General features: G+C 37.3%; 3 protein-coding genes across 6 annotated transcripts; all 3 read left to right on the top strand.

Moving 5' to 3' along the window:
• The first annotated feature begins 835 nt into the window (after positions 1 to 835).
• Positions 836 to 9,729, top strand: LOC137582419 (acyl-CoA Delta-9 desaturase). Of its 3 annotated transcripts, none has more exons than XM_068296951.1 (6): positions 836 to 999; positions 6,721 to 7,166; positions 8,396 to 8,526; positions 8,614 to 9,005; positions 9,069 to 9,244; positions 9,312 to 9,729. In XM_068296951.1, exons 2-6 carry the CDS (start codon positions 6,743 to 6,745, stop codon positions 9,473 to 9,475), a joined length of 1,287 nt encoding a protein of 428 aa, XP_068153052.1. In that variant the 5' UTR covers positions 836 to 999; positions 6,721 to 6,742; the 3' UTR covers positions 9,476 to 9,729. The 3 variants fall into 3 exon arrangements, with proteins under 3 accessions (XP_068153052.1, XP_068153051.1, XP_068153053.1); XM_068296950.1 differs by lacking the exon at positions 836 to 999 and adding an exon at positions 3,012 to 3,171; XM_068296952.1 differs by lacking the exon at positions 836 to 999 and adding an exon at positions 6,484 to 6,602.
• Positions 9,730 to 9,848: 119 nt separating this feature from the next.
• LOC137582420 (acyl-CoA Delta-9 desaturase) lies at positions 9,849 to 11,249 on the top strand. Its single transcript, XM_068296953.1, has 4 exons — positions 9,849 to 10,069; positions 10,185 to 10,315; positions 10,394 to 10,599; positions 10,660 to 11,249. Exons 1-4 carry the CDS (start codon positions 9,889 to 9,891, stop codon positions 11,159 to 11,161), a joined length of 1,020 nt encoding a protein of 339 aa, XP_068153054.1. The 5' UTR covers positions 9,849 to 9,888; the 3' UTR covers positions 11,162 to 11,249.
• A 4,578-nt stretch (positions 11,250 to 15,827) lies between these two features.
• On the top strand, positions 15,828 to 21,362 carry LOC137581778 (acyl-CoA Delta-9 desaturase). 2 transcript variants are annotated; one of them, XM_068296061.1, is made up of 4 exons: positions 15,828 to 16,704; positions 19,392 to 19,522; positions 19,950 to 20,341; positions 20,414 to 21,362. In XM_068296061.1, the coding sequence occupies exons 1-4, from the start codon at positions 16,227 to 16,229 to the stop codon at positions 20,844 to 20,846; spliced, it is 1,434 nt and encodes a 477-aa protein (XP_068152162.1). In that variant the 5' UTR covers positions 15,828 to 16,226; the 3' UTR covers positions 20,847 to 21,362. The 2 variants fall into 2 exon arrangements, with proteins under 2 accessions (XP_068152162.1, XP_068152163.1); XM_068296062.1 differs by lacking the exon at positions 15,828 to 16,704 and adding an exon at positions 18,760 to 18,823.
• The last annotated feature ends 5,175 nt before the right edge of the window (positions 21,363 to 26,537 follow it).

Below are 26,537 nucleotides of genomic sequence, written 5' to 3'. Positions count from 1 at the left end.
GTTGTTGTCAATTATTTGACTGATGGCTGGGAATTTCTAGCCAGGCGGTTCGATGACATGCTAGCTTAGAGTTTGGTGGGTGAGGATTACAATGTTTGTTGTTGTAGTTGGGCTAACTCTTGTATCTGCAAATTTTTATCTAAATTACCCAGCCATTGGGTCTATTCATTATTAATGTCCGGTAATTGCAGGACATTCGAATTCGGATTAAATGACCTTGAATTGTAGAATTTAACGCCTTCGATTTGTAACTTATCAAAATGGTTCGCTTATTTTAATTTTGTTATGATGTCATAATTGTTTTGGGCCTCAATTTCTGAGTAATAACTATAAAATTTGTAAGATTAAAGCAAAGTTATTTCATATAAAACAAAATGTAAATTCTTTAAAACACACAATTCTTGATTCTGGCAGCCACTTTGTATGTAAATGTTTATGACGTTCTCATAGTTATTATCCCTACAAACTGTTGCCACAGCATTTGACAGTGGGCTGAGGAGGGGGTGACGGGTGGGTGGGTGGTTGTCTAGTTGGCTGTCCTTATGACAAATTATGTCATCACATGTTGCTCGAAAGTATGGATTTAACTATATATTGGCGTCACTATCGTCTATGGTATGAGTCATTTTTAAAGTAACCAACGGAAAAACTTTAACAATATTTTATCCGTAGACTTTTGATTCTTACTTCAAAATGTATTAGTAGTATAAAAATTTCAGTGGTAGTTAGTCAGACTTATATATACATATATATATAATTAATTATATATATATATATATATATATATATAGGTATATGTGTATATAGATGTTGTTGAATTAAACCGACAAAGACGTGAATATAGTCTGCAATACGAAAACCGAGAGTGACATTCAGCATGCATATTTGAAGTCTTGATCCGCTTAATTTGGCTGCCCGTAGATCTTCGGGAAGAGAATCGATAGAGAAAATTTTTTTATAAATATTACGTTCCTGTCTGCAACAAGGGTTTTTTTTACGGTAAGTCCCACTGTATACTTTTAAACTGTTGCTCAAAGTATTTCCAGTTAAGTTAAGTAAATTTTGTAATTATCGTAATTTAATTAAGGTCTAAATGTGGATGGAGATGGAAGCTCTTCCCTCCCTCCTTTTAGCTACTCAGTGTGTCTTCAGTTACCAAAGTCACGTAGTGGCCATTTGTTGCATGGGTCGCAGTCAAAAATGGTTTAATACCTTCAAAGTGTCTATTGTTTAAGTAAACGTTGACTTATCATTATATAACACCCAAGTTCTCTCTGTGTGTGCGTAATTTCGTCATGTTCGAGATAAAAGGTTCAATTTTGTTATGACTGGCTTATCAGAGTTGGCTTATCAGACGGCATATTGCCGGTGCCTTGGGGTTGTAGCCACAAATATTCGGCTTCTGTATGACTACGAAATGCTTACTGTCTGCGGCGAGTGCAGTCATTGGCAGTTTGGATTTAGACCAAGTCAAGCAGACTGATTTCCCAAAAAAGAAGTTTGCCTGATAAGAAAAGTCACTCGTTGTGATGATCGCATACATTTATATGGCCAAAGAGCGCTCTCTTGTTAAGTGCTGCTCGTATATTTTCTATATTTATCACTAAAATTGCTATTGCATCATCAAATTTTTCTGTTGCTGCCTCAAAATCAGCCTCAAATCTTTTCTGCTCATTCATCAGAAATTCAAAATATTCTCCAAAAATGAAAAAGTCTTTAGAAAATAAGGCGAAAATTCACATGCGGCAGACAAAAGTTTCCGTAATTTGTCATCGAAAACCTCAAGTTGTATATTTACTTTAAACAAATGTATATTTTTTTTGTTGTGGTTTGTTATCAACAGTGAAAAGAATTTTTTGTTTGCGGCGATTAATGTCAACATTCGGTTTCCGTTTAGAGCAAATGAAAATATCATATTTTTGTATGTATCTGCCATATCGACAATATCCATAATCTCGCCCAGCAATCGTAAGGTAAAAAATAACCAGACAGAAAAATGTAGAGAGAAGAGAGATAAAAGAGCAAACGATGATAATGATACTGCGTGTGGACCGATGGAGCAGTATCTAATGGTGGTCTAGGGGGACTAGTATTGGGGAATGAGCAACAAACAAATAAAGAGAGAGAGAGAGCGAGAAAGAGGGAATCACGCTACTCTCTGAACAAAAAGTGGGTTAATGAGTGCCAGTCATAGACATAAGGGAACTTGGCCGATATTTACGAGCGGTTTGGGATCTCACGATGACAAAATTGCCGGCTTTGACTTCGGGTTTACAGACATCGACTGTTGCTGGCGCTGCTGACGTTGGCAGCGCCGCCAACGCAGACACCTACTCGTATTTGTGATACCCTACAACTGGTAAGGGATATATATATGTACCCTCAGAATTGTTTGCTTGGCTGAACCCCAAAAAGTATGCTTTAAAAAGTGGGACTTATGTAAATTTAAGAGTTTTCAAATTAATTTTTAAGGATATTTAAGGCATGTTCGTTTTATTTTCAAACAGATGTCTTTCTGTAGAGTGTGTTTTAGATCTTTCAACTTTTTATTCTTCCATTAAGAAGTATCTTTGGGGTCGACTTAATTCTGGTCGACATCATGGTTGGTTAGTTTTTCGATTTCTCAGAGCGGAAACTTTGGTTCGTAGCATAAGCATTGACTTTGAACTAGACAATACAAGTTGTTGTTGTAGTTGTTGTTTGTGTTCTGTTTACGGAATGTGTGAGCACAACAGAAAATGGTAAACAAACATGTGGAAAGAAATGACTGAGGTAAAGGTAGAAAGGGGAGAGGGGGGAACCTTAACAAAATGGTAGATAATAGCCATAGAGCGGCGAACGTAACCAACCAACATATAAAAGTGAAATAAAAATTGAATAGGCAACCGCTCGCTCCACTCCGCTCCGCACCGAACGCTTCGCAATCGACAACGTCGCATCGCAGTCGCCGCCGCCGCCGTCGTCGTCGCCATCGTTGCCCTCTCCAGAACTAACGCCAACGCCAGAAAGCTAGAACTCTTTGGATGTAAATGTCGACCGGCTGTGGCGGGCGTTGTTAGTCATTTGAGTTCGTTCGCCTGGTCAACACAAACTAAATAACTGGAACTAAAAAAAATCAACGCGACGAATCCAAAAACTTATGAAAACAAACAAACATCGTTTCCAACCAAAGTGCGTTCAAATAATTATTTGTATTTAAAAAACCATAAATATATAAACATAAATCAAAAATCGAAAGTTTTAGTGTAAAAACTACAAGATTATAGTATTTTGTCATCTCGCGAAATGTGTGAGATATTTTTTTTTGAGAAAACGCGCGCCTAACACATTTATTCTGACGTCAGCAAAACAGTTTGAGAATTCATTGAAGCAGCTAGAAAAACATATAATACCTACAAACATATATTTTATATATATATATATATATATATATACATATAAGTAGATATGCCATTGGGAAAATAATTGTGCAGCAAATTGTAGGGAATGCTTTCACATGCGAATTCCAACCCAAATTGTTTGCCCATTTCTGTCATTACCAAGCGTCAAATTAGGGTGACATATTCACACACACACACACACACATAGTTAAGGGTTTTTCCCTACTTGCTAACCACAAACAAAACTCAATGAAAAAGTTAATTTTTCATCGAGGACTTGCATATATTACACAGATCAACAAAATATGTTGGATTTTGAGAACAGAAAACGTTTCTTTTTTCTGGCTTGAGTCTTGGATGTCAAAATTTGGAAAAATATTCAATCGTATAGATATACGAAGATTCCCAAGTTCAAGAAAACAAAAACCAGCTCAATATTTAAATAAATATTACCAATTTAATGGATAGTTGTAAAAAAAACAAGTTATACAAGTCTAAAGGTTTATGATATTCTAATTATATGCATGATATCATAATCCTTCTTAACAGTTATTAGTTCAGTTCCTTAAAACCTGTCGGCAAGTGTAATCCTTTGTTAACTGATTGCCATTACACGCGTTGACCTGAAATTACATACAATAAAAACATATTCCAAAAGTGCTACAATTCCAAAACATATTCATCAGAATGAATACTCTTGTTTAATACCCTAAGAAAACAAATACAGATATTAGCTTGAAAAGAATATTTAAGACCTAATTGAATGGGAAACTATTAGAATTTTAATGAGAATTTACTTAGTGTTAGTCTCTAGTCTTCTAATTTTGTTTTAAATGGTTATAGAAAAGTTTCACATAGCGGCCAAGTAATTAAAGTTCTCTAATTGAGACACAGAGCAGGTTGCCCTAGTTACCTATTAAACAATAGAATGTGTTAGTAGTTTAAGTAGACTCTATAATGGACTTTAATCTATTGTGATTATCGTTGGCCAACATTTACACACCTTAATATCAGCATTTAGTTTACTTTAATCGAGCATTAAATTCACACATTTGAATGCGTTCAATGGAAAATTTCCAACATTTATGCTATGGAAAAGGAAACGTGCTTACTATCAGGCAATTAGCCAAGTTTAAAACTCAATCAAAATTCAAAAGAAAAACTACAAAACAAAAAACAAATTATAAAAACTATAAGAAAATCTAAACATATATCAATGGGCGGTCAATTTTATCGCCCACAGCAACACGGAGAAAGAGCGAGAGAGAGAGAGAGAGAGAAGATGAGAACTTAACGAATGCCAATAAAATGCTTGCGTTGCTCTTATTGTTTATTATTATTTATTATTAAGCGTAATGAATTGTTTTATATTTCCATTTCGACAATCTACAATATGTTGCCAGCCTGTTGAGAATAACAATAATAGATTTTGATGCTTAAAACAACTACGAATTTCAGAATACCCTATCTTTTTTCAACGAATAAGCAAAGTTCTTGCGATTTGGTTTAAACCCTAAGGGATTTGGTAAAACGAATATGTTGATCAAAACATTCCCAAAGATTCCTTTGAGAGACTCATTCTCAATCAACGTTTCCCAAAGATCTTGGAATTTTCATAATTTTGTTCAACTTTTTGGCTGTTAACCTTTTCAAATGTATTAACTAAAGAAAGAGATACTTTTTATAAGTTTCAAATAAAAAATGTCTCGAAGCAAAGTTAATCCGTCTATAAATCAAACAACTAGGGTACTCGAGAATTTCAAGTTTTCACAGTCCTCAAAAGTTAGTCCCTTGGACAATATAATTCATCATAATGTGGCCCACTTGACTTTTAGGCAGAAAAGAAAACAAAATATATTTTTCCATATTGAAATTAATTTATGCATGTTTGTCCGTAGACTTTGCCCACCCTTTTTTTTTTTTTTTTTTGTATGAGTCTCTCTCCTTCTCTCTAACATATTTCTCTCTCGTTTGCTCTGGTGAATCAATCGAGTCGCGTGCTTTGGCCAAATGAAAATGTTGATCAATTCTTATGACAGCGTTCGTCAGAAAGTCATTCGTACCATTACTCTGTCATTCCTTTTGGCCCTTATCATTAGTCTGTGTGCGTGGTTACAATTTTCCTAATTAAAAGTCAAAACTCATGTAAAACGGGGCGTGTTTTGCTCTCGCCACGGGGAGCAGACCAAAGTATTTTATCGATATGCAAATGATGAGCATGGGCAAACATCGTTCCTGTTCCTTTGGCGGACACCATTTTAAATAGTTTGTATCTCACAAACATATGCGAATTCGTTGTCTTGTCTTTACTTTGACTTATCTTATCTGGCATTTTTTAAGGGGCCTACTTTGCCATCAATTGCTTACATAAGGCATATGATGAACCCTTCTTCGACGAACCTTGCCATTAGTCACTCATCTTTGAACACCTGGCCGTTTTACCTGCATAGTGAATCATTACTGCGGGGTTAAGCCTTTCCAAAACAATCAAATATTACTGATTGCTTATCAGTAGTAGTCAATATATATATATAATATTTTTGCTGAATGAAGTTAGCCTATAGGTAGCCATCAGCTAGGCCCAGACACGGCTGTGGCGTGTCACCAAATGTGTGCCAGGTGTGCAAAACAGAACTCTTATCATTACGATTGGACCACAATTTGAAATGCCAAAACAAATTGTTTTATGTTTTTTTCCATTATGATTTTCTTTCATTCAACGATAAGAAATTGTCAATACGACTGAAAATACTCGTAGTGCAATTAAAAAGGGGGGATTTTTATTTTAGTTGCCAGTTTTAGTTCTAGTGCAGATTCCAAACAGATTACAAAACATTCTGTTACCCTATTTATAGATGTGCAATTCTGATATTTCTAAAAGCTATAAAAGTGTATTTTTTTTCAGTCCAAAAGAAGGGGGGCCCAGATAAACCAGCTTATTAACTAGGGTTCCAACTAACAGTTTTATGATTACAACCCAAGTACTTCATACTGCGATAAGCTTAGCCGGAGAGGCCACCATTTTGGTTTTATTTCAAAGATAAGACTGCCGAACAGATATTGCCCAGAAAACGTTAAAGCATAAATAAGTGGGTACTCTATGCCACAATTCACAGTTCTGTTAATCAAAAGTGTAAACTGTATTCGAGTGTCTGGCATGAAGTTCACGTGAGAGGGCCTCATCAGATTTCACACCAATTTTACATATTCAATGATCAAAAAGTACATAATATGTTTATAGTTCCCATTATGATGGTCTTATAGTTTAATTAGCAACTGGTTAATGCTGCTGCTGATTCATAATCGTTTCGAATTTCTCTTCCCCTCTTCTGGATTGCAGTTAGACCAGCAAAGAAAACACGATGTGCCTTTCCTCACCCATCCCTGGCCAGACGACAAATGGCAAGGGGGGAACTAATGCCCCTGAGGTCACGGCCACAAACGGTGGTCCATGCAGCCTGGGAGAGGGCTGCAGCTCCAGAACAAATGGAGACCTAAAACACAGAGCTCGCCATTCCAAACTGGATCAAGCCACCACAGAAGCTACAGAACAACACACCAAAGATGATGATAATTTAGGCTATAAGGAGGAGAATGCTGTCTACAAGGAGAACAACGCAAAGCTAGACACAAAGCAACAAGAGGCCACAGTGAATGCGGAGGAAGAGGAGGAGTTCAAGCCACAGATCAGATGGCCTGATCTAATTGCTCAGACGTTTCTACACAGCGGTGCCCTCTATGGAGCCTACCTGCTATTCTATGCAAAACTCTACACATTCCTATGGGGTAAGTATGTACGTGCCTTATTGGCCCATTGTAATTATCATATGGCGGCGGCAGGTTCTCGCCTCAATGTCGCGTCACAGTTGTCTCTCGTAATTAGTTAAAACAATATGTGGACTATATGTTAGCGATTGTCAACTAGCAACTGGCTAAATGCAATAAAGTTGGTCAAGAGAATGAAAAAAAAAACAATTTACTAAACCAAAAATATTGATAAAAGTATATTGATAAGTTATTTCACATTACTATTTCCATCTAGATAGAAATTGTCGACTAAATGCAAAGGCACGTAGTCATCCTAAATTGTAGGTATAATATACTTAGATTAATAAAAATGTATTCCATATTTGCACAACTAGTAATGACATCAAAATCTTATCAGCAAAAAAATGCATTACTCAGAAGTATTTGTTTACGATTTCCTAAGATTTTTATTTACGGAGAATTATAAACTGCCGATAGAAGACTTATTTATTACTTTTAGAGCAAATTTTATTTAAGATCCATTTGAGTTTCTATAAATGGAAATCGAGTTTAAAAACTTCTTCTTTTATTTCATTCTTTTCTAGTTCTTTATACATCTTCTTCTAGTGAAGTCTTCCACTAACATTGAAAGCCTCCTTCTAAGATCATAAGAAACTCTAAGATCTTTTATAATACTAAACTGACATTTGTTGAGTTTTCTTTCATAAAATTTAACCAATTGTTAAATGGATCTATTGAAAAGATCTTTTCATTCTGTTTACCTTGCCATTCATCCATATCAGCGGAGTCTCCCCTATAAAGTCCAGAATCAAAGTCTAGAAAATGTGTCATATTTTGATATCTAATAATGGAAAGAGAGGGAGAAAGAGAGTTTTCATAGTATAGACTAGAATTCGAATTAGAATAATGGCCATAATGGCCAATATGAACTTTGACTGGGCATCAATTAAGTTTAACGAATGTTCCAATTGCTTGCGTTAAATTTCGAATAATGATCGAAAGAAGAGATTGTCAGAGAGATACACATATTGGACAATGAACTACTAGGTGACGCATTAAACTACCAGAAAATGCCACCTATATTTGTTTTTCATGTATGGATGTACATATATATAGAATCTAGTATTATGTCATGCATAGAGTAAATCAAGCAGCAGCAACAAGTCATCAGCCAGAGAAGCTATGTATAAGTACATACAAACATAAATACAATGCCATTCAACTGTTATTTTGTTATTTATTTTCAGTGGTGGTGACCATTTGGGTCTCGGGCATTGGCATCACGGCGGGAGCCCATCGTCTATGGTCTCACAAGTCGTACAATGCATCGTTGGCTCTACGCATACTGTTGGCCTTTGCTTTCTCTATATCGGGACAGGTAGGTTTTAAAATAGTTCATAAGTTTTCCCTTTCCATGCTTACTCACACTCTTTTTTTTTTGGATCATTCATTTATCCATTTATAGCGCGATGCCTACACGTGGGCATTAGATCATAGAATACATCACAAATTCTCGGAGACAGATGCCGATCCGCATAATGCGAAACGTGGATTCTTTTTTGCCCATGTGGGCTGGCTATTCCTCACTCCGCATCCGAAGGTGGCTGCCAAGCGTGATGTCATTGATATGTCCGATTTGGAGGCCGATCCGGTGGTCATGTTCCAACGGAAATATAATGTACCCCTCTTTGCTCTCTGTTCGATAATTATTCCCGTTCTTGTACCTTGGTATTTCTGGCAAGAGGATCTCTGGATGTCATTTTGGATTAATTTTAACATGCGATTTACTTGGACTCTAAATGTGGCCTTCTTTGTGAATAGTGTGGCCCATATGTATGGCAAAAGGCCATACGATAAGTAAGTCTTAACGAATTACCCAATTCACCTACAAGTCTAATTAACGCTCTTTGTTTTATTTAGGAATATTATGTCAAGAGAGGCTCCCATTGTCTCCCTTCTGGCCATGGGCGAAGGTTGGCATAACTATCATCATGTATTCCCCTGGGATTACAAGACTGGAGAGTTTGGTTCATATACCCTGAATGTGACCACAGGTTTCATTGACTTGTGCGCCCGTTTGGGCTTGGCCAGTGGACGTAAGTTTTAATCTCTTTAACTCAATCAACTATTTAATCTCTGATCTTTCGTCTTTTTCGATGCTAGGTAAAGTTGTGTCTCCCGATATGATTAAACGACGTGCAGCTAAATGCGGCGATGGGACACGTTTCCTTAGTGATGATTATGCACACAAGGATCAGGTTTGGGGCTTTGGCGATAGGGATTTGCCACGTGAAGATATAGCCGAGCTGGCCAAAATGCAAAACTGAGTGGAGCGCATGGCCCACAAATTTGTTTTGACTAAATGTAGTATTAAGTTGTATTTTTGGCACCCCCCCAATATCCCGCCTCGCCCCACATAACCACCTCTCATACCTCCTGCATATCTGTACCAATATCCATCACTCTTCATTTATGCGTTCGCCTATGTTGCTTCTATTTGTTACTTACCTGAGAGCAATAAACTATTATGTATTGCGTCTGTACATAAGTATTCACGAAAAAAAAAACAACCGAAAACAAACTTTGTATGTAACAAAATTGAATTAATTTTGGAATTGTAAGTTGCTGCCTTATGCATATGCACGAGGCTACTGAACGAAGCTTTTGTGATTCTAAAATGCCTGGTAACGTTTAGTACCTTCTTGAATTGCATAAGAAACGGACGTTTCCTTTAATACTTATGGACACAAAGACTGAAACCCGTACCGAGGTGAAGGACTCAGCGTCCTTGCCAGCGGATGACTATAAGAAACGTGATGCCATTTGGCCGTTGGTTCTATTCTATATACATATGAATATTCTTGCTATCGGTGGGGCTTACATTCTCCTAACCAGTGCCCTGTGGTCTACCATATTATTCAGTGAGTTCACTTAAAGTCAAGTAGTCGCAGCTGCTGTATATGAAATCGCCATGAGCCAATCGATTGTAGTTGCCCTTTGAACTGATCCTCACACTCTGTACTTTTCCACCCGCAGCAACTCTTTTGGCATTGCTTGGCATATTGGGCGTGACAGTGGGCGTACATAGATTATGGGCCCATCGTACTTTCACAGCATCTGCACCGTTGCGTTTGTTTCTAATGCTCTGCCAGACAACGGCTGGTCAGGTGAGGGGAGCTTTCAGTTAGTGAGCTTTTAGTCGAGACATGAACCCAATGAATGGTATTTTTCTTGTTGTTGTTCAGGGCTCCATCTACAGTGTCGTCCAGGCACATCGTTTACACCATCAAAAATTTCAACAAGATGCGGATCCGTTCTTCAGCAAGCAAGGATTCCTCTTTGCCCAAGTGAGGAGTGGTCTCTTCAAGTATTCCAGTGAGCAGGAGCAGCTGTTGCAAGAGGTGGATATGACAGATCTGGAGAACGATGCCATAGTCATGTTCCAAAAGCGGTAGGCGGACCTCACATACCACATCCATAGTTACTTCTTCTGATCCTTCGACTCCTTTAGTTACTATGTCCTGCTCTACACAGTGCTCAATGTATTGCTTTCGATTAATACACCCTTTCAATACTTTGGCGATTCACTATCCTCGTCCATGTTGGTTGGATTTTGGTTGCGCACTCTCATCGTCCACAATGTGGGCAATCTCGTGCATACCTCGCACTTTGTCTGGAGCATATACAAGGACTTCAAGCCAACCGATTCGAATAGCATATTCTTCATAACCAAGAGCTATTGGCCTCAATACCATTATCTCCTGCCGCAGGACTATCAGAGCGGAGAGTTTGGTGATTATGGATCGGGTTTGGGTGCCGCTGTCATAAGAGTGTTTGCTGCTCTGGATTGGGCCAAGGACTTGCGTACCGTTAGCTCGGTGGCCGTTAGAATGGGCCTAACCAATGCCGTGGAGACGGGCAGACCGATTGTCGAATGTATTAAGGAACAGGTGCAGCTCGAGAAGAATGCATTGCCAGCCAATCATTTCTTAAATCGCGAAAAGTTTATGTAAAGATTGCCACATACAGCGATTGGGGCTTCAAATTATGCGTGAAACACCGCTGAAAGTCGTAAAAATAAATTAACAAACGCCAACTGAACCTAATTATTGGTCAAGCTCAGAAAAAAAAGAGGTTTTCCTTTCGGTTTTAAGAGTTTAGCAAATAAAGGTAGAGTTTCGACTACGTCACCTTTTTTGGACGTTGGAGTTGAGGCTCGTTTTGTGTAGTTGGGCCACCAAAATGCACAAAATGCGTAGGGCGGACCCTCATTTATTGTGGATGTGTGTGTGTGACAAAAGAGGAGAACAACAACGAATACGAGAAAACAAACAAGCTATGAAATCACTATCAACATAATTATATATTCCAAATATATGTACATATATATTTGTCTGTGCGTTTTCGAACTTTGTCAATGCTAAAAGGGCAACAAGTCACACACAAACACAGACACAGACAAAGAGTAAATAAATGTATATATGTATATATTGGCCATGCTTCAACTCTTTCTCTCTCTCTCTCTCTCTATCTCGATTCCCGCTATGGCAAAGATGTTGTTTATACATGCCAATGAATTTCGCAATCTTTTCATTTGGTTGTCCTCAAAAACAAAAAATAAACTCCCAATCCAATAGACCGCTCCACGGTTTTAGGTTAGCCAAGTTTAATGTGTCGCACTCAATAAAATTATCACTAATACGCAATGTGTACATAGTGCCCCTCAGGCACTTGATTGATAAGTCAATATTGACCCACAATTTGGGGGGACCTGAACAGAAGCCTGGCTGGCTGGCAAAACAGATGCCTCAGGCCAATCGAAATTCATTCTAGGCTCCTGCCTAACTCCGGCCAAAAGACAGCATGCAAATATTGACCAATTAAACACTTTGGATCAAAGTGTAGGCTTGACTTGCGCCTAATCATGCTGAAGGCACTTAAAACTTTAATTCAACCAATGCAAACTCTCAACTTCTTCAAGCTAAAAAGAAAATATATACATAACTTTTGCCCATCGTACTTATGTCTGTCAAGAATGACAATATTTCAAGTTAATATCTAAGATATTGCTTTTGATTACACAGCCAATACATATGTTGATATTAAGATAGACTTTAAACCGCTTTAAAACATTTGTAAATAGTTTACAAGTATTAAACTACGCAATCTGTTTAAATGAATTTGTTGTCAGAGTATAAACAAAATGATATTAAGTCATTTGATTAATCAAACTGGCTATATACGATTAGAGAGATTACCTGCAAATTAATTTATATATTATGAAGATTCGAAAGACTTTCAAAGTCTTTCCCATTCTATTCCATTCTGGAATAGTCTAGTAGTCTCTCAACTAGATTTTGAATGACATTATGCAATAGAGATATTTCTATTTCTCTAGCAACAACATGAATCTAGTAGTAGATTGAGAAAATAACATAAACCGGTTAAGGGTACTTTTGTATATATGTATATTTGTACATATATTTGTTAGATTCACACAAACTGACTCATAGATACATAGGTACATTTATAAGTTGTAGTTATTTACCTTTTGCCACTGCGATTTGTCTGTCTGGCTGTCTAGTGTGTCTGCCATCTGGGGGCCAGTTTCGGCACTTGTACCAATTCCTAATGACTATGAAGTGAAGTGATTACTAATGAATTTGCTAGACTAAAAGCCCAAGTTTTGCCTTTTGCCGTTTGCCTTATACCTTTTGTTTGTGGCAGCCACAAAAGTAAAAAACACAAACGTACACACATACATGTATTTACATTTCACGCTACATTTAAGTTGAGTTTTTGTTGCAAATTGCAGTCGCGTTCTACGTTTAGCTTTTTGTTATGTTAATTTATTTTTCATAAACCATACGAGAGATAGACATCTGAAGGTCTTGAAGGTGTACATACATACAAATGTGTGAGATGAAGTGTCTTAGGCCCAGTCAGTCTGCCTAATGCAAAATGTGCGAGCTTGTAATTCCGCCAGAGATCGGATGTGGCTCTCCACACCTGAACGATGGCTAGAAGGAAGGTAAATACTCGCAGCATTGCCAACTAATCGCCCAACAAATTGTTTTTTCATATGATTTGTATGAATGGCATTTGATTGTCCGGCAAAAAGAGGGAAATCATTTGCCAGTTTCGTTTGGCTTTTGTTTATGGCTTTTTTTTGGGGGACTTTTGCCAAGAATTTTTCATCTCATAAAAAACGCTGACATTGCTAAAAAAACAAAAAAAAGAAACGTTGTTGATCAACAATTGGAAGCTGCGCAATTATACAAAAGCTATTGGCCAAATATGGGAAGGGTATTTTGCCTTTGTTTGTTTTGGCCATGTTTTCTGTCAAGTCGTTATGATTGTTTGCATAATTGGCTAAACAAAATTGTCGCAGCTAAAAGCCATAACACTTCAAAGGCTTTTCCGTCGCGTGACATTTAATTGCATTGTCCAAGACCCAACTATATACTAAATTAATCCAGATGGGTGGTTAGTGTTTTTTGGTTTTTTCTTACTTTCGGAAAAAGAGAGACACTGAGATATATTGAGAAATGGAGAAAGAGTGATGAGAGAGCCGAGCTTCATTTAAGTATGATTTTGAGTTAGTTTTTATATATTTTTAGGTTTGTAGCTTTTTAATTAAGTTTTGCCTTAAGTTTCGGTCTTTTTTTTGGTTTTGTCTCTGTGGTGTTATGTAAAGAGAAAGCAACTGCCTGTCCGTCCGTCTTTCTGCCTGCCGCTCTGTGGTTGAACTTCATGATCATCGAACGGTTTTTGACTTTGGTCAACAAGAAAACGAAGCCAACGATGACAGAGAGAGAACGAGAGAGTTATAAACACACAACAACAAAAAGTGTGCAAACCCTATTTTAAGTATATAAGCAAAAGGAGAGATTAATTTATTTAGTATGCAAATATACACATTTAAATGTGATCCAACAGAATATTGAGCAAAAAAGCCCTCGAACTTTTCTTCGCAGGGCTCTCCACATTCACTCTCCCTTTCTCCTCCTCCTGTTGCCAAATAGAAATCGTTATCTTGGTCCAAGCCAAACCAGATTTTGGCCATCATCTTGAAAATTTTAGCATATCAAAATGCTTTTACAATGACAATTCTTAGAATCTAACGGTGACACAGTTATTCTTCTTCTTTTACTCTCTATTAGCATACCCGTTTGGCATTATTTCTTTTTTGCTCTTGGCAACTGCAGCTTCCCTTTGAAAGCCATTTTTAAATGGTTTCAATTTAAGGTGATGTATTTCTATTTTAATGTACAAAAACGTAACAGCAAATAGCGAACGCAACTCAAGGAAAGGCTAACACAACAAAATTGGAAAATATTAATATTATATTTTCAATCAAAATATCGACTAATTGATACCTGGCATACAATTAGATGCAGCTTCAAGATATCAACTACTTTCTGTTGAGTTATTAACTAGATATTGTTAAGACAAATTAAGAAAACTAGTTGAGATCTGCCAATTTTTAAATACATTTTGAGTTGAGTTCTTAGAAAAACCTTCATCTTTAAAAAGAATTATTCAAAAACAAAAAATTTAAGAAATTTAAATAAATTTCTGAAAAAAACTCAATAATATTTAAGGTCTTCCTTCCTGCTCACACTTGGCTAAGCCTTTAAATGATCTAGTAATTTTACTACTTTAGAAGGCTAAAGAATTACTTATGTATATTTACTGCTTTACTTAAAGAACTCATTACTAGGCCGATATGACCAATTTTTTGATTAAATTTTTCAGTTTTAATTTCAGAATAAAAACTTAGATAATAATTTGTATTGATTTTATAAAGTATTTAGTCAATTTTAAAAATTAAACATATTATTTTAACATTGGAAGATTTTTGAAATAAACTTTCCTTTAATGCTTAAGAAATTCAAATATCAAAAGTGAAATAGGTTTCAAAAACGGCATTAAAATTAAAGTACTTACCATAAAAGTCAAAAGGCATGGTTAAATAATGCAATACAAGTATTTCGGCAACAACAAATATAATGGACATAAGTATAAACAAATTTGTTTTACATTTTGCATAGACAAAATTTTGGAGATTTTCAAATATAATTTATACATATATAATAGATCATGTTTTGATGGAAGTGAAATAATTTGAGTCAGTCTTTTGTGGTTTACTGTGACGTATGACCTTTGGCTCTGTGATTACTTGTAATAAGTTTTTCTTTTGGCCAAAGCCTCTTTCTCAATAATATTGAGATGCTGCTTCACCTGATACACCTGTAAAAGATATTCAAGCGTAAAATTGTGATGGGTAGAGCCGCGGACGCCGCCGCTGCTGCTGCCTGCCATTGCGAGTACCTTATCCATAGTGAGGTTCTGCCGAAGTTTAAGCCGAAGCTCAGGTGCTCGTTGCCGAAACTATTACAGGTGCTCGTTGTGCGCTCAGGTGTATGTGTGTGTGTGTATGTGTATGCGTGCTGTAGCTGCTGCTGCTGCTGTTGCTGTGGCATAATCTTGGCCTTCTTTTTGGTCTTTTCTTTACCTTTGTGTGTGCTTCGCTTCTCCACCGCCACCGCCACCGCTGCCGCTGCCGCTTCTCGGCTTCGTCGTCATTCAGTCAGTTAGTCAGCCAGTCAGTCAGTCAGTCAGATTGTCTGTCTCTGCAGCAAACGGCAGGTACGAATTTTTACTTTTGGCTACGATCATTTGTCTACGGAACGTCGCCGCGTTGAGTTCGTTAGACACAGCAGCGCGGAAATTGCAATTCCAACACCAACATCAAAACCAAAGCTTCAAAGGGCTCCGCGTTGTTGTCGACTCTGAAGTGTCGAGAGTGTTGAAGAAAAACACACACAAAATAAAAGAAGAGAGTGAAACAAAAAGTCCAATTGCGACCGACAGACCAAAAGAAAAGTGAAGCCATCAAGCGGAGTCTCCTCCGTCTAGTCACCAAAGTACTTCAACGGCAATTAAAATTATTTTGTGTTGTAAATCTGTGAAGAAAGTTCGGAGTGCCAGTTACGAAACTCGGTTTCCGCCTGGCCAGTTGTTTTCTGCTGTGAATTTAGTGTGTGAATCCAAAAGAAAAGAAAAAACCGAAAAATGGGCCACCTGTCCACCACGGAGCGTGTGTGCACCACAACACCGATGCCCAGCACCGGCGAGGGAAGTCCCACATCATCGTTAACGCGTCGCGCCAAAATGGCCAACAGCGAGGCGCAAAATCGTCGCGGCGAGGACTCATCACCTGAGTCACCAGTCACACGTTCGAAACTCTCATCGACTAAGCTCTCCAGCTCTTTGCAAACAAAACCAACAACGTCAGCAACAACGTCGTCGACAACAACAAAATTGGAGAAATTCGAGATGCCCAAGGATCTGGTTGCCCATGTGCCAAAAGACAAAATCAACTTGGATGACTACATACGCACATTCAAGGGCGACAAAGTGTTGGGCTATCAATTCGATGCACCCCTCAAATGGGACAAAGTCATTCAAATATCGTTGTTACATATTGTGGCAATTGTTACATTGCTCTTATATCCTTTGGAACGGCTCAATGTGCCCTCAACAATTTTTTGTAAGTATGAGTCGTCATAAGCCCAAAAGAGTCTTCAACTGTCCATTATATAAGACCTTGGAGAGGGGACCCCACACTCTCTAATATGACATGTATATTAGATTGAGAAATTTCGGACAAAGAAACCCACAGAAAGACAGAGATGTGTCGGAAATAGCCGATGCTGGATGATGTCGATAATGATGATGATGATGATGATGATTATGTTGATTTCATCTTTTCTTTTGGTTGCTTTATTCGCCTACATTTTGGGGCACACCTACGGCAATTATTTGCAATTTAGCGTGGTAAACCTCTTGGCATTTTCAACGCCCTGCAACTGGTGGCAGTCGTAGATGTTACAACATCTTGTTGTTGCCCCTTGTTATTGACATTTAATTAATCGCTACTTAACATGCCCTTTTTCCATATCAAAAAAGAAGAAAAAAACACTTGGTTTTGTTTACTCAATGTTGAAATATCTTGCATTGTCTTTACTTTTCTTTTCTTTCTTATTTTCACTTTTGCTTTGCTTTCTTCATTTCGTACTTTTTGGCTTATTCGGGCATCGAAATCTGTTTGTCAATGCAATTTCAGCATAAATAATTTCAACTGACACAAAAATATGAAAACGAAACGTATGTAAAAGATATGAAACCGAACAACAACAACAACAACACAAAATTCAGTTGACACATTTAAACAAAACTGAAAAATTGGAGCTTTTCGACTTGAGGCTAAATTACAAAGCCATGAAGGTTACTTTACTTACTTAAGCTACAAATAAATGGAATACACATTATTATTTGCAAAAGCAGTAACAGAAAAACTGAAACCAAGTACAAGTAATGCGTACTTGTTGTCTACATCCGACAAAAAAAAAAAACACAACACAAAATATATATCTCATTTTGCTCCAGACGATTTATGGCCATACCTCATGCAAGACAATTTCATATGGAACATCGCCGTCGTTGACATTGAGACGAATGGTTTTTCCCCCCTCTCTGCGAGTCTGAGTTTCTCATTCCAATTTCCTCCTGTAAAATGCTATAAATTTTAATATTTATTGCTCATTGTGTAAGTCAGTTTTTTGTGAAGGATCCTGGGATGCATTCCTGCTGCTGTCAGTCTGTCTCTGTCGTCTATGTAGATCCCAGAGAGACTTGACCGATCGGCCGCCCTTTTATGGGGCGTCGAGCTCGTAAATATTTTGGCAAATTACTGGCTGTACGTGCCTGGTTTTTTCTTCCTTTTTTTTTTCTGATGCCCAGGCATCGCAAATTATCGTCATTTAGTTTTGTGTTAAACATCGAAAAAGAGTTTAAACATGTTGATTAAATCGCAGCGAAGAAGTTTTCGTGAGGGGTAAAGTTACATAAGTCTTTGCGTTCGGCGCTAATGAAGCTTGAAATACAATCATAAAAACAAACCTCAAAAACCAAACAATTTATATAAGGGAGGTAGGGGACTTATGTGTGATTTATTCATCCATAGTTTGTTCAACTTAATATCAGCATAGTCATCCAAAGAAGGGGGATTTTTTTTTCTTTTCAAGAAAAAACCTGATTTTTCAAGAGACCTAGAAGCTAAATACTTATAGTTTCCTGTGCTATTTATTTGAGAAATGGAATGTAATGCAATTTTGATGAAATATCAAAATTAAGGCAACAAATCAACCTTCGTCTGTCACACACACACACACACACACAAATTGCATGTCATTTATTCTAATATTATTCCAAGTACATACTTAATCTATATACATACTATACATATAAATTTTGCTATGCATTTATTTTCTACTGAACTGAACTTGACCTGAAGAAACCATCTCTATATTTGAATTGCTAATGATTTAATTTTCCTTCTTTTGCTATCAATATTCAATTAATCGAATGATTCGTTGATGCATCTTATCAATATCAGAGAGACCTGGAACTAAAGTACAATTGAGTCAAACTTTAAAAGAAACTTGCGACCGAAACTGGTTTCTGAAGCAATCCCAACTTCAAATTTTTATAGATTTCTCGTGTGGTGTGTGTGTGTGTGTGTGTGTGGTTGAAGGTTAATCTTTCATTCAATCGATTGATGTTGTGTTTTAACACCTTGACGGACATAGAGACAAATAGTCAGACAGGTAGGCACTAAATCCCGTCTAAGAAATCGTTAACTTTTCATTAGTCGCCATCGATTGTGAAACTAAAGATCCATTGTAGCTGAGATGGAAATGGCTTTTGCTGATGTTTTTGTTGTCATTAGTAGATCGAGTGCGGAAAACCCAAAGCGATTGTTGGTAATTGCATTTAATGGTGACAATCGATCGAAAACCTAACGTAAATCCTCCCATCATTAAAATTCATCTTCACGAATGACTGAGAATCAATTAAACGATTACAATCATTAGGAATTATGTGATTGCTAGGAAAGAAATGCCAAGAAGACTTATTTTGGGCTTTTTTTCCGGTTCCATCTCCCTCTCTCTCTCTCTCTCTTTCTGTGGCCATATGATATTCAATTTGTATATTGATAAAATTAACATTATAGCTCGAATAGCTCAATTTCCGTAATATGTAATTTGTGTTTTTCTAACAAATCTTCATCAATATTTTGTTCATTATTTGTCATATCTAATTAGCACGATATTTTTTTGTTGTTGTTGCTTTTTATAGCTAAACATTTATTTATGTCTATCTTGTCTTTTGTAGCCTTCTTTGTTGGCGGAATAGCTGGCTTTGGGGTCACAGCCGGGGCCCATCGTTTTTGGACACATCGCAGCTATAAGGCCAATTTACCTCTCCGAATCATTCTGATGCTCTCGTACTGTGTGGCTGGCCAGGTAAAGATTGTCGTCGTTTTCATTAATGTAACTTGCAGATTTAAACTGTATGTTTTAGGTCTTTTTACACATCTTTTTTTGTTTTCGTTTGCTGATGTTGGTTGTTGGGTTGTAAATGCAATTAACATTAATTGCATCATTAAATATAACAACTTAATGCTTTGGTTGAAGCAACAATACGAACAAAAAAACCACTGACAATTTTCAACTGAGCAGACAATAGATACATACATAGAAGTATAGTCGGCACTTTATGCATCTGTCAGATACATTTATCATATTTAATGGCAGCAGCGATTAAGCACAAGTTAAAGTGTGACGTTGTGTGACTTGTTTCTGTTTTTTTTTGTCGTTTCTATGAAGTGTTAAGAGCATGAATCTTTTATTAACCTTAAGTAATTGGAATTGTAATTTGATTTTATTGTAGAACACTCTATATGATTGGGTACGTGATCATCGGGTGCATCATAAGTATTCGGAGACCAATGCCGATCCCCACAATGCCAATCGTGGCTTCTTCTTCTCCCATGTGGGTTGGCTGATGATGCTGAAACATCCGGAAGTCCTGCGACGTGGCCGTCAAATTGATATGGATGATATATTGGCCGATCCGGTGGTGCAATTCCACCAGAAGTACTTTATACCCTTGAAAATGGCATTTTGCTTTGTCTTGCCCACCCTGATTCCAGTCTATTTCTTTGGCGAAGAGTGGGGTTTGGCCTTTGCCCAGCAATGCCTGTTCCGTTATGTCAGCAGTTTGAACTTTACCTGGTCGGTGAATAGTGCAGCCCATTTGTGGGGATCGCGTCCCTATGACAAGTGAGTAGATCCCAAACACAAAAAAAAAAAAGGAATCATTGGAAGTTTTTATTGTGATCCTAACTCTTGCAGACGCATCATGCCCAGCGAAAACATTTATGTTTCGATTTTGGCCATGGGCGAGGGCTGGCACAACTATCATCATGTCTTCCCCTGGGACTACAAGGCAGCAGAATTGGGCAACTATCATGTCAACTTTACCACCATGGTGCTGGATGCCTTCAACAAACTGGGCTGGGCATGGAATATGAAGCAGCCATCCAAGGAGCTAGTTCGTCGCACTCTCGAGAAATATGGCGATGGTTCTCATGCATCGGCGAGAGCAGCTGGAGCGGATGGCGCCAGTGCTGTGGCCGCCCAAATGGTGGGTCATCTTCATTATGCCGAAGTTCCGGATCCCGAGATGGAATACGATGCCGAGTCAAGCAGCACAGAGAGCGCCAAACTGGATGAGAACGAGAATGAGAGCGAGCGGCAGAAGAAGACCAAGAAAATTGCCATTTAGGCGGATGCCCCCCTGGATATAATGTCGATTTACTTAAACTTATCGGGGGTCTCAGAAAGCGGGAGAATAATTCGTAACTATGCATGTGAACAGCATAATTCTATGTTTAATCATAACATATTAACTCTTATTTAATGCGTCTGGCTGTACGACATATCTAAGCATCCGTAACTGCGAACGTTTTTGTATCTGTATCTGTATCTGTAACTTACACTTTTGCTTATATGGCACACAGAGCGCGAGGGCGGGGCATAGTCGTTAATAATATATATATTATTTCTACACACATAAACACACACACACACACACAAACACCCACACAACCACACACTCACACACAATACACAGACAGACACAACCACAAAAATTCATATATTCATTTGTCTAGGTTTAGGTATTTAGCAGTCTACCATGGTACGATATTTAGATTTAAATCACAAAGAACAAAATAAAATTAAAAACAAAAATAAAAAAAAACAATAAGCAAAATAAATATTACATGAATATTTTGTGCAATTTTTTGTATGTTTTAATATTTTCATATAGAATTGAATTGAGTATGGAAAGCAAAGAATAAGAGGCCTTAAAATCTTTGATGGACTTTGAGAGGCGGTAAACTGAGATTGGAGCTATCAACCCTACAAAGCCTATAGCCTGGGATTTGAAGATGAATCCTTAAATGACTGGCCCACTGAGAGACCTGGTCTACTGAGGACTGCTCTGATAAATACATCTGTTGTTAAGACGTCCAAATGATGGGATAAGTCAGACTAAAGGCAAATAATGATTGCTACCTTTATTAATATTAGTAAGAGATCATAACTTTAAGAAAATTTGGCTTCAAATGCTACTAATCTTTCCCTGAATACACACAAGTCGATTATTATCCAGCTAGAAGAATATTAGAAAGTGTAAATACAGAAAATGTCAACTAAATATGACTCAAAACCTACAAAGTTTGAGAGTCATTGGGAAGATTCCCAGCTTCCATCTTGAGGGGCAAACTGAAAGTCACTTTAGTTTCATTACTATGGATACACTGTCGACTATCCTGACAATGGAAACACTCAATCTCTATGATTGATGTGCTTGACAGGTGTAAGGGTATATGTATTTGTCATCACTTTTTGTTTGAGCATCTTTGAATGTTTTATGAATTTTGATTTTGAAAGCAATTTCACAGTAAAGCAGATATTTGAATACTTAGTTCGCACACCCACGAGTTTAACAACTCGAACGAATTGGGCAACTTGAAATACACTAGAAATGCATCTACTTATCCCACACTGAACAAACCTTTTAACCTTTATAGTTAAATTTCGAGTTTCCCTCTTTGCTGTATGACGAAATGTGTCTTGAATGCAAACGATGATGAAAAGATGCGCCAAAAAGTTTTAGTTTCCCGTCATCATCATGTAGGCAGAAGAAAACTGCATACTAATAATATGAGCTACTAAGTCAGTTAACTGGTTTCATTTTGCGCTTAACTTTGGTCTACGTGACCAAAGTTGCATGTGCGCGATCTCTCGATTCCTACAGTACAGTTGCAGCCCGGCAGGAGCAGATGCCAGGAAGAATCGTCTCGGCACCTAGGCTAGTAATTGTCTTTTTAATCGATTTTCTCAGGCAGGCTCTTGTCTACATGTTGTTTGGCACGTACGCCGTTGCATAGAATCTGAAATCAGAACCTTGAAAAGGTTCACTTGCGCTTCATTATTACGAGTATTAAGGGGAATTCCTGACTCCCAGCTCCCATCTTGGGAGGCAGCTGATGAAGTGCACAAGCGAAGCAATTCATCGTCATGCCTCCACCATTAAGCATTGTTGGTTTTTTTTGTGTCTTCGTTTTTGTATTGTTTCTGTTGGAATATAGTAAACTGTGCGTAGGCTTGTCCACTTATCGCCTCGCACAATTTGTGCGTAAGAAGGTCAAGTGCTTTGCCAATATCAATATTTGTGCAATGACCAAAAAGAGAGAGAGAGAAAAAAAAACGAGGTAATAACTTATAGTCCCCATCATAGTCATAACTCATTAAGATCGTAACTAAGCTGGGCCTAGGCCTAGACGCAGCTCAGTGAGCTTTATGTGACCAAATGTCGTTTAATTAGTGACGATTCAGCACACACACTCTCACACACACACTCAAAGTCAAACCCTAGCCGTAAACACAAACGAGGGGTCTCTTGGCCACCTTAATTCTTTGCCTTAGCTAGTTAATTAAAGACCCGTGATCAGCGCTTGATGAGCAATCTAATACTCTAGTGCAGTAAGTAACTCAGTGGCCTTATGATTACCCACACATTACGAAATAATCATCTGAAAATATGAAAATAAACCAAATCTATACATTTTGAAGTTGGCTTAAACCAGACTCCAACAGTTTGACTAAGAATATTTACCAACAATCAATGTTGCAACATATTTTAGTTAAAAAAACAACTTCAAAAGGTTGGTAAAAGAATTTCTAGGATTAAAGTTAGAAACCAAAAAATTAATGGCAATGAATTCTGAGTTTAAAGTCATCTGGTCAATCTAGGACTCTGGAATGGGAAACTTTCCTTTGGATATTTCCCTCGTGCTCATGATGAATTAAGTCTGTAACTTCTCGCCACGACTTTGGTATACCAAAAACCAAGTTTAAGAACTATTTCAAACTGTTTTGACCAAATACATAATGCCATTTACTAGCCATCTACGATAAAAAGTGAACATTTTCTAACTTTTATGGTTGAGAAAGAGAACTATCTAGGTATGAGCTACGAGATGGACTGGCTTGGGTGATGCTGATCTATATTACTTGGAGGTTAAGGGAGAAAATCTGTAACCTTGCTAAGAGAAGAGAATTGGAGACCTAAAAGGTCGTTGGGATTAAAAAACGCTTTCTTTTACATTTTGACGACTCATTCTTACTATAAATGAATGATACATATGTATATTCCAAAGAATTTGATTATATTCCTTTTGGTATAGCTAAACAAAGACTGAACAGACTGAATCCATTAAATGCAAAATCAAATTAGTATTCGTAAGGCCATTTCTATCTATATAATATATATCTAAAGCTTATCATGCAATTTGAAAGGTTTTTCGCTTGAATCGTTCGAGCCGACACCCAAAATTAATTATCTGAAGACATATAAATCTTATAGAGACTCGTGCGGATGGTTGGTCAGGGCATTGCCCGTTTTGGTAAAGACCAAAATTTGCCTAATATATTACGCCGCCAAATATTTAGAGACATTTCAAATTGAATTGCGTTGGCAAAGTCAAATGATCGCCGTACTTGTGCATTTTGGTGTCAAAAGAAGAGGGCAATTCCGTCATGCATATTTTTGCATACGCCGTGCAAATTTGAAATGCATTTGGAAAGTTAATGGTTATACATTAATGATTAGAACCGAAAGAACACCTTTGATTCTTGCAAACTTTGTAGCGTCTCATTGAATGTTTTGAATTCATTTTCGAAATCAACAAAAGACAAAGCAAAGAAAGAAACCGACACAAACATGATGGCCGGACACAGAAATAGCCAGCCAAATGCCAAGTTTGGTAACTCATTGTTCGGTTTAGGCCTTTTTGGCATATTTGCATAATTTTTCATGTGGGGGGATGGCAGCAAGTTAACGAATATGGTCAAAATCTATACAGGCCCTTTGGCCTCTTGGTGTACGTGGGCGAATCTTGGCACGCGGTTGGTGACAAAAAACGAAAACTCACTATAATGATCGTTTTGATGATCTTTCACTTTGTTTCGTGCGACTATTGTTAATGCTGGGGTTTAATTAACTTTTCAGGTAACTCATTGCCCTCCGCCCCCTTCACAATGTACTATTAAGACAATGAGCTTTGTTTTTATCATTTAATGATGGAAACGGGCACCGCAAAATTCCATTTTCCATTTCCAAACAGAAATGCGACAAACCGTTAATAACCTTGCCATAACGTTTATAGTTTTTTGTTTGTTTTTTTTTTTTTAATTTTTTGGGTGACGAAAATGTGTGTTTTTTTTTTTTTTCAAAATTGACTTACTCGTAATTTGCGTAACATTGGCAAACGGAAACTGAAAGCGGGATAGAGAAACCCATAACTAGCACATAGCTAAAGCTAAAGCTGAAGCTGGAGCTGCAGATGGATATGACGGAGCACCGGGTTGCCAGCCATGGCTAATTGGACGGCCAAATGGCCGATTCGATCGTGTCATCGATAAACATAAACAAAAGGCAAACAACTGTCGCTCCGATCGGGAGACCCGACCCCACAGCAGCTCCAACAACCCAAACTGGTATTTCTTTACCTCTTTTTTCTCTGTTGGTTTTGGTTGATTTTTTTTCTTTCTTTCAAATTTTTTTCAATATTTGGGTATATCTATGCAATTATGAATGTTGATTTTGAAAGGGCGTTTTGTAATTTGTGTGTGAGCACACACACACAGAGAGAGATTGTCTTTCTTTATGAAGGGTATATGGATTCTTAGGAGAAGTTTGATATGTAGAGAAGAAGTCATAATGTCAATTTAAACTTTACCCTAAATGTAGTTCCCCTAGTTCGCCTATAAGACCTCGAAACATATAATTTTTAACAAACATTTGAATTAGCTTAAGTTCTAACTAAATTCCATTATTATTTATAAAGAAAATTCTTAGCTTAACTTTTAAATTCTATCAAGATTAACTACTCAACTATTAAATGATTAATCTATTGAATTGAAATAGTTGTCCATACTATAAAATGACATTAGCAAGAGCAAAAGGGTATTAAATCTTCGAACTCGAATGAACATCATCAATTGTTCCTCCCTCTGCTCACTTTGCTACGCATTTCCAAGATGCTGGCGCCGGATGCGCCATGTTCGTACATATATCCACATTATGTACGACTTTTATAGTAGATATATCATTACTTCATGTGATTTATTTGTTGTGCTATTTGATTGTGCGATGGGCCTACCGCCATTGAAATTGATTTCTTTTTCATATCGTTTGATGTATTTAATCAAAGCCGTTTCGTGGTTCCATTTTCATTGTCTCTTTTGCAATGGTGTTAAGAAACTCGTTTCGATCAGTCAAGAAAACGAAAATAAAAAGCAAATCGACAAAAAAATAAAAACATACAGTCAAAAATTTAGTTCAAACTGCGGATGACTTGCATGAATGCTTTGAATATAGTAAATAAGATATCGGCGAAATGGGAAAACCAAACAGACCAAAGATAAAGATGAAGAAGCTCAAATACTCTCTGTTCGCTTAAGGAAAGCAAAATCAAATTAATTTGAAAAGCTTTAACAATAATTCAATACAACCGATCTATAATGAAAACATTTCTAACTTCTTAAGACATTTTCATGATTTTTCAAATACCATTTTTGGAAAGAGTATTTAAACATATGAATATGTTTTAATATTTTGCTGGTTTTTTTTCTTCCTTTTGTTGTTGCCAAGGTATATACGCATTATATGGATATTTACACGGCTGCCCATAAGGCAGCGACTGGTTTTCAACACCACAAATGATCGAAAGCATTTTTGAAGCCTCTGTGTTTCACGTGCTGCTTCATTGTGTGTCTCTTGTATGCTCCATCTGCAAAAGTTGCCAGTAATTTGCAAATCATTTTTCCATAATTGCGAAAAGAAAAAAATTACAGCGAAAACCCTTGATGTGTGTAAAGTAAATGGTATCCCACACACACACAC

The sequence above is a fragment of the Drosophila tropicalis genome, unplaced genomic scaffold (assembly GCF_018151085.1).
Source record: "Drosophila tropicalis isolate 14030-0801.00 unplaced genomic scaffold, ASM1815108v1 contig_859, whole genome shotgun sequence".
Classification (NCBI taxonomy): domain Eukaryota; kingdom Metazoa; phylum Arthropoda; class Insecta; order Diptera; family Drosophilidae; genus Drosophila; species Drosophila tropicalis.
The sequence above is the reverse complement of the archived record's forward strand: the minus strand, read 5'-3'. Positions and strand labels throughout refer to the sequence as shown.